Consider the following 13,585-nt stretch of genomic DNA (forward strand, 5'->3'; position numbering starts at 1 on the left):
CCTAGCACTTTGGGAGGCTGAGGCAGGTAGATCACCTGAGGTCAGGAGTTTGAAACCAGCCTGGCCATCATGGCAAAACCCTGTCTCTACTAAAATTACAAAACTTAAGACAGGCATGGTGGGACATGCCTGTAGTCTCAGCTACTAGGGAGGCTGAGGCAGGAGAATCACTTGATGCCTATAATCTCAGCACTCTGAAAGGTCAAGGCAGGAGGACAGCTTGAGGCCCGGAGTCTGAGACCAGTTGGGGCAACACAGCAAGAACCCATCATTACAAAACGAAAAATTTTCAAATTAGCTGGGCATGGTGGCATGCACCTGCAGTCCTAGGTACTAGGGAGGCTGAACCAGTAAGATGGCTTGAGACCAAAAGTTAGAGGCTGCAGTGAGTTTGATCAGGCCACTGCACTCCAGCCTGGGCGACAGAGCAAGGCCCTGTCAATAAATAAATAAATGAATAAAATACATAAATAATATTTCTAAGAGCAGTACTAGTCTATCTCTAGCAATGTCAAACTATGAGAGTAAAAAATATTTTAAGGTCTGTTGTGTGCTTTCCTCAGAGGGAAGGAAACTGCAGGCATCCCACTGCAGTCTCATAAATATGGAAATCATCATTTTAAGGGCAGTACTATTCTTTTTTTTTTTTTTTTTTGAGACAGAGTCTTGCTCTGTCACCCAGGCTGGAGTGCAGTGGTGCAACAGAGCACTACTATTCTATCTCTAGCAATCTCAAACTATAAAAGTCAAAAATATTTTAAGATCTGCTGTGTGCTTTCCTCAAAAGGAAGGAAACTGCAGGCATCCTACTCCTCCCTCCCAGCAAAGACCAACAGACAAAAGATACAGAATGCTTCTGGAATTTTTTTTTAAGGAATAATATAACTATAAGAAACTATTCCCTTAAAAATCCTGACATTGGAGTTCTGCTACCAAAGACATCTAAATAGCCGGTCAAAAAAAAAAAAAAAAAAAACCCACAAAAGTTTATTTGAGAACAAGAGTGAAAGCTTTTGCACATCTGACAAGGTGGACTTGTTTTTACAGGAGATGCCATCCATATTCAGCTCTACCAATATTATCACAAATGAAACATACTGTTTCTTACAAAGATATAGACAAAAGTCAAGGACTATGACTGACTAGAATCAAAGGAAAGGGTAGGCCCCAAATCTTATCCCTTAGACCAATTCATAACATAGGATTTAAATTAAACCATTCTGTGTTCTCATGTAGTGGTTCTCAACTTGGCTTCTTATCAGAATCCCAAGAACTTTTCTAAAGAAAATCCCAATAACTAGGCTATGCCCCAGTCTCTGGGGGTGGAATCCAAGCATGAGTATTTTAAAGTTGTTCAGGTGATCAATGTGCAGTCAAGGTAGATCACCAAAGCACTAAAGGCATAACAATTAAGTTCCTCGCCCCATCAAGCCCTCCACAAAAGGGAGCACTGCTGGCAACAATGGCTCTCACTGATGCTCTCCTTTCACTCCACTTAAGAACTTCGTAAGTTATCACTTTTGGTATAATTATGAGACTTTCCATATGCCAACCATGGTGATTTTTAGCAATAATCAGGTGAATACCAGCAAAGAGAGAAAATACAGAAAAGGAAATTTCCATAAGGCATGATATGAATAAACAAAATAAGTGAAAAAAACAATCTCAGGTTTAAAAAGTAAAGCATGAGAATTTGAAGCCTGTGAAATTTTATTTATACAAAAGAATAAAAACAGCTATTTAAAAATAATGGATTTAAACTTATGTTTTTCCATTTTTCCTGTGCCTTGAACATGAATCTGCTTCCAACTCAGATTTAAGATAGGTAATTACTAAATAAACACTCTTGACCTCCCCTTGCAAAAACAGAGCGCCAAGTTTCCCATTTTACTTATGATAAACCAGATTATTTTCAGTTATGAATACTGGCAACTGCATGAAAGAGATGATCAGATATGTCAGCAGGAAGGCATGAGCTGTACAAACGCATTACACAAAGACCCCAAAGAAAATAAGATGACAAAAACAAGAGAAAAATAAGAAAACATAAAACAATATAAGACAATGCCAGATATTTACAGCCTCCATCTGAAATGTGATTTGTGTTCTACTTTCAACATAAAATAAAACCAGAGAACATTTCTTGATGGTATCGCAGATAGATGGTGCCAGCCATTCTGGGGGGAGACATTCATTCTAAGAAGGGAGCAATGCACAGTTAGCAACTTGTTGGAATTATAACCATGTCTTGATCTTCCTGCAGTTCTGTTACTAAAAATGACATCAAGTAAATGATCCAATGTCTTACAGAAATGACTTGTTTGTCACCACATTTAAAACAAACTACTCAAAGTCACAGGCACTGGGTCTAGGAGAGCAGAGATGGATGGCCACGAACTCAGGTGAAGGATGTTTATCTTTGTGAGGTCAGAGAAGGGAAGCAGGGTTCTACAGCCTGGAAGCTTCTGCGCTAATGTGTCTTCTAATAGTCCTAAAGAGAGAAAAACAAAAGTTCCAACTTACTCCCGGCAGAATAGTGGTTTGACCCTAAGAGAAAAAAAAAAAAGTCTCATAAACAACTCTGCTAAGGGATTGCTCTGTAGCTAAAGACTGTATTTCAGGCCAGGCATGGTGGTTCACACCTATAATCCCAGCATTTAGGGAGGCCCAGGTGGGCAGATCACTTGGAGTCAGGAGCTCGAGACCAGCCTGGGTAACAAATTAAGACCCCATCTCTACAAAAAATACAAAAATTAGCCAGGTGTGGTGGCACATGCCTGTGGTCCCAGCTTAAGCCTGGGAGGCAGAGCTTGTAGTGAGCTGAGATAGCACCATTGCATTCTAGCCTGGGAGACAGAATCAGACCCTATCGCAAAAAAAAAAAAAAAAAGATTCTATTCCAAATATAATGTACAATCTTTTGCATCTGAAAATGGTCTGTCTTCTGAGTCCATAAAGGGTTGAAACATCAATTCTGCTCTTATTAGAGCACATGAACTCACCAGTTCAAAAAAAAAAAAAGCTATTATTAGGCCGGACGCGGTGGCTCAAGCCTGTAATCCCAGCACTTTGGGAGGCCGAGGCAGGTGGATCACGAGGTCAAGAGATCGAGACCATCCTGGTCAACATGGTGAAACCCCGTCTCTACTAAAAATATAAAACATTAGCTGGGCATGGTGGCGCGTGCCTGTAATCCCAGCTACTCAGGAGGCTGAGGCAGGAGAATTGCCTGAACCCAGGAGGCGGAGGTTGCGGTGAGCCGAGATCGCGCCATTGCACTCCAGCCTGGGTACCATGAGTGAAACTCCGCCTCAAAAAATAAATAAATAAATAAATAAATAAAAGCTATTATTAACAATTTATTATTTAATTAAAGGGAATTTTTCATCACTAAAAATGTATGTGATCAGTCAGGCACAGTGGTTCACACCTATAATCCCAGCACTTTGGGGGGCCAAGGCGGGCGAGTCACAAGGTCAGGAGTTTGAGACCAGCCTGACCAACATGGTGAAACCCCATCTCTACTAAAAATACAAAAATTAGCCAGGCATGGTGGCGCACACCTGTAATCCCAGCTACTCAGGAGGCTGAGGCAGAAGAATTGCTTGAACCGAGGAGGCAGAGGTTGCAGTGAGCCGAGACTGCATCATTGCACTCCAGCCTAGGTGACAGAGTGACTCCATTTAAAAAAAAAAAAAAAAAAAAAAAAAAAACGCATGTGACCTCTTTCTGTCCTTAAAATACAAAAGCCACAGGCCGGGCACATTGGCTCATGCCTATAATCCCAACACTTTGTGAGACTGGGGTAGGAGGATTGCTTAAGTACAGGAATTCCCAGACCAGGCATCATGGCAAAACCCCATATCTACAAAAAATACAAAAATTAGCCAGGCGAGGAGGTAACGCCTGTAGTTCCAGTTATTCAGGAAGCCAAGCACAGAAGGTCAAGGCTGCAGAGAGCTGTGATTGTGACAATACTGCACTCCAGCTTAGGTGACAGAGCGAGAAACTGTTTCTCAAATAAATAAATAAATAAATAACACCTACAAGTTGAAGTATATCCAGATGAACACCCCAGCCTTTAAATCAAGAGTTATGACTCCAGGTTAGGAACACTCAAGCTCTGAAGACAAATACATTTGTCTAATCATCTACAAAATTGCCAGCCTCTCTGAAGTGGTCTGGCTGATACTTACAGCTCGTGGTTTTTTGTTTAACTTCAGATCAATCCTGTGACAGAAAAGATAAAAGATATTTCCATTTTAATTTAAAGAAAATGGGTCCCACAATCAGCTACTGCATAGGGCATAAGCTATAACAAAGACTATTTGGTTAAGAAAAATCCACATTCTTCATTAGACTATGTCATATTTAGTTGTTTACCCAGATATTATCAAGCAAGTATTAAAAATTATGAGCAGACACTTTTGCCCTAAGGCAAACTTAGATGACTCTAAAAAGAAATGTATACAGCAGCTACAAAAGCCATATAATTTTAAAACTATTCCAAAACTACATGTTAAAGAGATTGAATTAAGAGGGCATGCTCTATGTTAATGTGTTAGTTCTGTAACTGTATCACTGAAAATTATTGAGGCACATGGTGATTAACAACAGGAAAGAGACTAGTAGTTTGTATTTCCTGACATGAAACACAAAGTAAATTAAATGAATTTCAATTTTTAAATCTTTCCAAAGCAAAATATCAAGATCTTAAGCTATTAATCTCCTTATGAAGCAAAGCCAGAAAATCAATTTAAATATGAATTAAAGGTTATCTATTTTAAAAGAAGCTAAAATGCATAAAAGTGAAGTTTACTTAATTTTGCTTAAGTTATTAAATAAAATGTTACCTCCATCACGTTTTTCTGTTTTTAAAAAAAACTTCCCAGCCTAACCTAATATATATACCTACAATTAAACAGATAAACTATGGGTTAGAAAGGCCTCAAAAAGGCATACTGGTGTCTACACACTAAACAACACGGCACAAATACTAATTCAAATCAAACTTACTCAAAGTCATAATCAAACATGCCAGACGGGCTGAGGGGCAGCATTTGAAAGGAAGAAAGCAATAGAAATTAATACACTAATTCAATAAATTAGTTGATTAGCCACCCTAGCAAGAATTGTAGAAACAATATCAGCTTTAAGAATCTTAAGCAACAAAGTTTCAAACATCAAAGCACCAAAGATTTTGTGGTCAGGAGATTCCCTTCCTTCAATGGATTTCTTAATCAGAAGACTAGACTATGAAAGAAAAAGTTATTTCATTAGAAAACTACCAGACACCTGGAGCCCTTTTATTAGCTGCCAGATTCAGGGTTAGAACTTTTAAAATATTTAATTGTATTGAAAAATATAATTAGGGCATTAGAAGAAACAGAGAAAGAGGTTTAGTTATATAATGAAAGGCACTTTGAAGACAGTACTAACTCGGCATAATACACTTTCACTAAAATAAAAAAACTACAGAACATTCTAAACTTTAAAAAAGGAAAACATTTTACAACTTTTCACTCAAGTTACATGTTCTAAACATGTCCAGGGAACACCATGCTCCTTTTCTACAGCATTCATCCTAGAAGCTCAAAGTTGAATGAATAAACTTCAGTAGTGGAATCTTGTTCCAGAAAATGAAGAACAGTATTGCTCTGCCACTTAAGTAGGTGAAGGCAGTTAACTTTCTACATCAGGGCTACAATTAAGGAACACCGAAGTGTGCAGCACCCTTCCCCCCTTTTTTTTGAGACAAAGTTTCGCTCTTGTTGCCCAGGCTGTAGTGCAATGGTGCAATCTCGGCTCACTGTAACCTCTGCCTCTTGGGTTCAAGAGATTCTCCTGCCTCAGCCTCCCTAGTAACTGGGATTACAGGCTGATGCCACCACACCCTGCTACTTCTTATATTTTTAGTAGAGACAGGGTTTCACCACATTGGCCAGGCTGGTCTCGAACTCCATCCACCCACCTTGGCCTCCCAAAGTACTGGGATTACAGGCATGAGCCATTGCGCCCAGCCTGCAGCACCCCTATTAAAACAAGAGAAAGCTGCCATCCACAAGCACCTGAGTCTCAGGGACCTGGAGGGAGCAGTACAGAGGAGGAGGCCATTTTGTGCCATCATTGCTAGCAGACCATGGTCTGGGCTGGCCTCCAAAGCAAACATTAACCTGGAGCAGGACACCTGCTCCTTCACTGGCTCCAACACCTTCCAGACTGTAGCAGGTGCTAAAACAATATGCAAATGGATACATTTTCCTCCTAGACAATGTTTACAAGAGTAAAGCTGGAAGAAAGCTTAATGTCAATTATCTCTCACACAATAGTTTCACTTTAGACATTTGGGAGAGTATATAGTAGGCGTACGAAACCAGGAATTATCAAATATTTCACTTTCAGCCTGACTTGACTTTGTTCACAAATTAAAATAGACTGTATCTAATTAATCAACACTTTATAGACTATCTAAAATAAATTTTTATACTAACAGAAACTTATAAGAATAGCTATATGTTACTTATTATTATTATCATTGAGACAGGGTCTTCCTCTGTCACCCAGGATGAAGTGCAGTGGTGTGATCATGGCTCACTGAAGCTTCAAACTCCTGGGCTCAAGCAATCCTCCAGCCTCATCCTCCCATGTAGCTGGGACCACAGGCACATCACCATGCCCAGCTAATTTCTGTATTTTTTGTAGAGAGGGGGGTCTCACCATGTTGCCCAGGTTGGTTTCAAACTCCTAGGCTCAAGTGTTCCTTCCACCTCAGCCTCCCAAAGTGCTGAATACAGGTATGAGCCACAGAAATCTGGCCACTATGTGCTATTATTTCAACCTTTTCTTTAAAGATACCAGGAATGACTTACTGTTTAGGTATCATGTAAAATATAAGAATTCCGAACAATGTCATCATTTATGGATGCTAAAAATTATTTGATAAATTTTTATATTCTAGTGGGGTGTGGTGGTTCGTGCCTGTAATCCCAGCACTTTGGGAGACCAAGGCAGGAGGATCACTCAAGCCCAGGAGTTCAAGACCAGCCTGTGTAACACGGTGAAATCCCGTCTCTACAAAAACAATACAAAAACTAGCCAGGTGCGGTAGCACATGCTCATATTCCCAGCTACTTGGGAGGTTGGGGTGGGAGAACTGTTTGAGCCCGGGAGGTTGAAGCTGCAGTAAGCCTCAAGATCTCACCACTGCACTCCAGCCTGGGCAACAGAGCAAGATCTTGTTTCCAAAAAAAAAAAATTCATATTCCCGAAGAGGGCAAATTCAAAAGTTATTTCCTTTTGCTTAAATGCCATATTTATTTCCACCGTGCTTTGCTCACCACTAAACAGAGTCTGGCACATAGTAAGTACTCAAACATTTGCTGAAATAATTTATTATTGACTTTTATCTCACTATATGCGGTATGGCACACTGGAGGAGAAACACGTACTGTACTGGGTACAAACTTAGCAATGTACATAGACACCATCTTCTGTCCCCACCCCAATCTGCCAGCCCCACTGAGGTCTGGTCAGCAGTAAGGGGCTTGGACCAGACACAATTCCTGACTAAAGATGGCATGAGTCTAAGACCCTTAAATGGCCACTCATGTACCATTCAGGCACACTGAATCTGGCTTCCCTAGAAAGGAAGAAAATCAACTTCACTCTCCTTTCTTGGGGCAGATGAGTGCCTAAGGCCAAGGGAGATCAGCCAGATATTAAATCAGAGGGAAGATAAAAGGACAGCAATAAAAAGCAGGATTCTGCTTTCCAAACAGAAAACACTATTTGTGAAGCAGTAACTAATATCAAAGATCTTTACAACACCACTATTCTTCTGGAAGGAGATAGCTCCTACGGCAACGAAAGGATAGGAAGTAGTACTGTTCCTACTAAATGTGCTAATACCTGCAAGAAGAAAGTGAAGTTTAGCGCTTACCTCCTTTTTATCAGTCATCAGGTAATGACGTCATTAATGAAAATGACCTGAAATAAACAGCTATCTAGAGAGTCTATTCATCAGTAATGGAAAAAGCCCCAGAAATTCTGAAAGAGTTTCCTCCCTCCTCTAGACATTATGAAATAAGAAAATAATCATTACTTTAAAATGACACTAGGCCAGGCATACCAGCTCACACCTATAATCCCAGCACTTTGGGAGGCCGAGGCAGGCCTATCACCTGAGATCAGGAGTTCATGCCAACACAGTGAAACCTGTCTCTGCTAAAAATATAAAACCTAGCCAGGCACATGGTGCATTCCTGTAATCCCAGCTACTCAGGAGGCTGAGGCAGAGAATCATCTGAACCCAGGAGGCAGAGGTTGCAGGGGGCTGAGATCGTGCCACTACACTCTGGTCTGGGTGACAGAGCGAGACTTTGTCTCAAAATAAATAAATAAATAAATAAATAAAACGACACTGGAATAAATTTGACAGAAGTAATGCAGAGTATGATGTTTAATTATCTTGACAAATAAAAGAGTATGTTTCTTTTCTATTCGTGATAAGTTAGCACCAGTCTTATTACAGTTGGTCAAATAACCTATAGCCTTTCAAAAATATATAAAGAGGAATATGCAATTTTTGCTATTTCTTAGCACAGTTATGTGATTAGGATGGTGACTTCTGGTTTGCAGAAAAATGTTAAGCAGCAGTCCTTACTCACTATTTGAAGGAATACTATTTCTGCAGTCTAAAAAACACTATTACCATCAACAAGAAAAACTCTTAAAAGAATTGAAGATCCTGAAAATTCTGATGTTTAAGAAAGGAGCATAAAAAAAGAAAAAAAAAAGAATTGAAGATCCAGCTGACGCCAACCAAGGAGGTTCAAATCAGGCAGAGTTAATGCTACGTTATCCTCAGGCACTGCCAAGTTTAATACATTGGGTGCATGAAGGAATATGCTACAGATTTGTAAAGCAAATCCAGAAGCACACTGGAGGACAGGGAATGCCACCCATTCTTTGTATGCCCCTTTTCACCTGCTCTGCACGCAGTCTTCCAGGAGAGGAGGAAAGAATGCACAGTTTCTAGAATGAGGAATCTTGCTCTTGCTTCAAAACTTCTAGGAAGCATGGAAACAGGTATGTATAGGGTCTTCATGTATCCCAGAAAGTTTGAGGCCAGCAAAATTCCTTAGTTTAGAAACTGTTCATTATCCTCTTTGGGTCAAGCTGCATAATTTCCAATTATCTGAGTTAACAAGCCCCCGCATTATCATACAAACCCCAGGCAGAGTGAATGCTGAAACCCCCTCTGGGTGACACCTGGCCTCTCTGTCCATTGACATCATTCCTATCTCATTATGTATACTGCAAAAAAAAAACACAGTGCACCAACGTTACACGTTACCTACGAAGACACTCTCATATTTTACAGGTTTTACACTGTTCTTCCATTATCTGAAGTCAGCATGTTGCTGAGAAATACAGAAACGGAAAAATCACAAGCAATAAAAAAACTTGTATTGAAAGAGGAAAAAAAATGCATGTCAAATCAGTTCTCTTCACAAAGAAATAAAAGTAGGTAAAGATCAAGATTAACAGCAGAAGACTTTATCCCACTTTACAGCTTTCTATTACGTACTAGTGGCATTTTTCAAACACTATTACATGGATCCCATTTCTATTTCTCCTTTTTCTCTTCTAAAAGTATCCCACGTTCACCATATGAAACAAGGTTTTATGGAATAAAATTATTCTGCACTAGAAACAGTGAGAAGGATATCCTGGAGTCTTCCTTGAGGGTTATTCTAATGTCCACCAATTCCTCTCTCTGAGCAAATTAGACTGTTCCCTTGGACCAAAGGACTTTCTTGCCATCAACAACAGAAAGGCTCTATAACAATCCTAAAGCATTGTTATTCTAGGCAATTCCCTTCACAGTAATGGTCATGGAAGCTGCGGGGGGTGGGGTCCCTGCCACTGACCTGTGCCGGTTTTTATTCTTTCGCTTTTTATGGCTGCTGTGGTGACTCCCTGAGGAAGTAGAGGAAGCAGCCTTCTGAGGTTTCACTCCCTGCACAGATCCATCCAGATCCTCAGGGTCCTCCTGGCTAGGCTCGTTTTCCTGATTGTGGAAGTCTGGAGACGTGTCACTTTCTGTCCCACTTCCTGGCTCCCCTGGAGGAAATAAAACACAAGTTTCCAAACGCATCATCAGTACTCCTCAGGCAATCTGTCCATCCACATGAAGTATTTTTTGAACACTAGTAGAGATAGAAAAAAAACATTCCTTATCCTCTAATTGATAGAGAAGATACATCTTGACAGAGAAGATACACACAAAGGATCAAAGTTACCAGAGGTCCTGAAAAAGCATGTAATCTGAAACAATGTAACCAAAGGCAGCAACTCTAAGGGGAGCTGGGAAACAGGAACAGACAGCCAGGATAATCTCACTGCATAAAGATTATTTAACCACAGACTACACTAATAGGATTCATAATTACACAAAAAGCATTACTAAAACATCAGACAGGACTCCAGGGGAGTGAGGGATGATCTTGGAAAAAGTGTCTATAGCTGGCCCTGGTTTCTTCCCCAAACTATATGGGAATCCTTTTTATCCAAAAAAAAAAAACAAAAACAAAGAGGGAAAAGAGAGCCCACTCCTGAATTACTCTGACAAGTTTTCTTTTTCTTGTTGTTGTTTGTTTAACCTTTAAGCTCTGTTGGATTTGAACCTGATGTGTCTTTTTTTTTTTTTTTTTTTTTTGAGACAGGGTCTCACTCTGTCACCTAGGCTAGAGTGCAGTGGCAGAATCTTCGCTCACAGCAGCCTTGACTTCCTGGGCTCAGGTAATCCTTCCACCTCAGCCTCCCAAGCTGGGACTACAGGTGCCCATCAGCATAAACCCACCTAATTTTTGTACTTTTTGTATAGATGGGGTTTCGCCATGTTGCCCAGGCTGGTTGTGAACTCCTGGACTCAAGAGATCCAGCTGCTTTAGCCTTCCAAACTGCTGGGATTATAGGCATGAGCCACCACACCCAGCCTGATAAGTTTTATTTATTTATTTATTTTGGGACAAAGTCTCACTCTGTCACACAGGCTGGAGTGCACTGGTATGATCGGTGTGATCATAACTCGTTGTAGCCTCAAACTCCTGGGTTCAAATGATCCTCCCATCTGAGCCTCCCCTGTAGCTGGAACTACAGGCATCTGCCACCAAACTTGGATAATTTCTTTTTTATTTTTTTTTCTTTTTTAAAATGGGGTTTCACCATATTGGTCAGGCTGGTCTCGAACTCCTGACCTCAGGTGATCTGCCCACCTCAGCCTCCCAAAGTGCTGGGATTACAGGCATGAGCCACGCACTCGGCCAAGAATATTTTTAAAACACAGTAATAATCTTCAGCTGACACAAATTCTCAATTTTAAGTCATCACTGTAGATACATTAAATAAATAAAAGTAAGTTCAGTAAAAACTTGTATAAATATATATATTTTAAAGACTATAGATCAGGCACAGTATCTCATGCCTATAATCCCAGTGCTCTGGGAGGCTGAGGCAGGAGGATGGCTTGAGGCCAGGTGTTCAATACCCGCTTGGACAACACAGCCAGACCCCCATCTCTACAAAAACAAAAATTAAAAATTAGCCAGTGGTGTCACATGCCTGTAGTCACAGCTGTTCAGGAGGCTGAGGTGGGAGGATCACTTCAACCCAGGAGTTTGAGGCTGCAGTGAGCTATGATCTCACCACCACACTGAACTCTAGCCTTGGCAACAGAAGCTCTGCCTCTTAAAAAAAAAAACCCAAAAATCAAACAAACAAAACACTGAACACAGTGGCTCATGCCTGTAATCCCAGCATTTTGGGAGGCTGAAGTGGGCAGATCACCTGAGGTCAGGAGTTCAAGACCAGCCTGGCCAAGAAGGCAAAATCCCATCTCTACTAAAAATACAAAAATTGGCTGGGTGTGGTGGCTCACGCTGCCTGTAATCCTAGCACTTTGGGAGGCCAAGGCGGGCGGATCACCTGAGATTGGGAGTTCGAGACCAGCCTGACCAACATGGAGAAACCCTGTCTCTATTAAAAATATAAAAAAAATTAGCCAGGCATAGTAGCGCATGCCTGTAATTCCTGCTACTCGGGAGGTTGAGGCAGGAGAACTGCTTGAACCTGGGAGGCGGAGGTTGTGGTGAGCCGAGATCACACCATTGCACTCCAGCCTAAACAATAAGAGCAAAACTCCATCTCAAAAAAAGAAAAGCACAAAAACTAACCGAGCATGGTGGCAGGCGCCTGTAGTTCCAGCTACTTGGAAAGCTGAGGCAGGGAGAATTGCTTGAACCTGGGAAGTAGAGATTGCATGAGCCGAGATTGTCCCACTGCACTCTAGCCTGGGCAACAGAGCAAGACTCCGTCTCAAGAAAAAAAAAAAAAAAATACACACACACACACACACACACAGAGACATGTAGTTATGGTTTGGCTCTGTGTCCCCACCTAACTTTCATCTCGACTTGTAATCCCCACATGTTGAGGGAGAGACCTGGTGGGAGGTGGCTGGATCACAGCGGTGGTTTTCCCCATGCTATTCCTGTGATCCTGAGGGAGTTCTCACAAGACCTGACGGTTTTAAAAGTTTTTGGAAGTTCCTCCTCCACGAAAGTTCTCTCTTCTGCTGCCTTGTGAAGAAAGTGCTTGCTTCCCCTTCACCTTCTGCCATGATTGTAAGTTTCCTGAGTCCTGCCCAGCCATGTAGAACTGTGAGTCAATTAAACCTCTTTTCTTTATAAACTAACTACCCAGTCCCAGGTATTTCTTTATAGCAGTGTGAAAGCAGACTAATACAGTTATATTTGTATTTGCTTTATATATATATATATACTTGTTTTTCCTGAAAGGAATTTAAAACTTTTTTTTTTTTTTTTTTTTGAGACGGAGTGTTGCCCAGGCTGGAGTGCAATGATGCAATCTTGGCTCACCGTAACTTCCGCCTCCTGGGTTGAAGAGATTCTCCTGCCTCAGCCTCCCAAGTAGCAGGGATTACAGGCAAGCGCCACCCATAATTTTATATTTTTAGTAGAGACAGGGTTTCTCCATGTTGGTCAGGTTGGTCTCGAACTCCCAACCTCAGGTGATCCACCTGAATCGGCCTCCCAAAGTGCTGGGATGACAGGCGTGAGCCACAGCATCCGGCTAAACTCTTAATAGATAAAGATGAGTAAGGGAAGACTTTCACTTTATTCAAATGTTGAAAGATCCTAAATATATACATTATCAGGCTGGGCACAGTGGCTCATACCTGTAATCCCAGCACTCTGGAAGGCTGCGGCGGGTAGATCACCTGAGGTCAGGAGGTTCAAGACCAGCCTGGCCAACATGGTGAAATCCCGCCTCTACTAAATATACAAAAAAATTAGCCAGCCATGGTGGCAGGCACCTGTAATCCCAGCTACTCAGGAGGCTGAGGCTGGAGAATCACTTGAACCCAGGAGGCAGAGGTTGCAAAAAGAAATACACACACACACAAACACAAAATCTGTTTCTAAAACTTGTCAAAAAAGGTCAGGTCATGTGGGTAGCAGAACCAGGGACCAGTTTTCTTCTCTTTTTTTTTTTTTTTTTT

The 13,585-nt window shown here is 41.2% G+C and overlaps 1 protein-coding gene across 5 annotated transcripts in view; it reads right to left on the reverse strand.

Moving 5' to 3' along the window:
- Positions 1–637: 637 nt before the first annotated feature.
- MEAF6 (MYST/Esa1 associated factor 6) overlaps positions 638–13,585 on the reverse strand; it is a 23,144-nt gene continuing 10,196 nt past the window's right edge. For 2 of the 5 annotated variants that reach the window (XR_004259455.1, XM_032246985.1), the window contains exons 5-8: positions 9,933–10,125; positions 5,017–5,046; positions 4,197–4,230; positions 638–2,491 (exon numbers count right to left, since the gene is read on the reverse strand). Coding sequence is in view for 2 of the 5 variants with exons in the window: in XM_032246985.1 (XP_032102876.1) it covers positions 2,483–2,491; positions 4,197–4,230; positions 5,017–5,046; positions 9,933–10,125 (266 nt within the window). In the remaining 3 variants the exon portion in view is untranslated. Of the gene's footprint in view, positions 2,492–4,196; positions 4,231–4,853; positions 4,912–5,016; positions 5,047–9,932; positions 10,126–13,585 lie in introns of all 5 variants that reach the window. The other 3 variants (XR_004259453.1, XR_004259454.1, XM_032246986.1) reach the window with 3 other exon arrangements.

The sequence above is a fragment of the Sapajus apella genome, unplaced genomic scaffold (genome assembly GCF_009761245.1).
Source record: "Sapajus apella isolate SASKATOON/1434 unplaced genomic scaffold, GSC_monkey_1.0 scaffold62, whole genome shotgun sequence".
Taxonomy (NCBI): domain Eukaryota; kingdom Metazoa; phylum Chordata; class Mammalia; order Primates; family Cebidae; genus Sapajus; species Sapajus apella.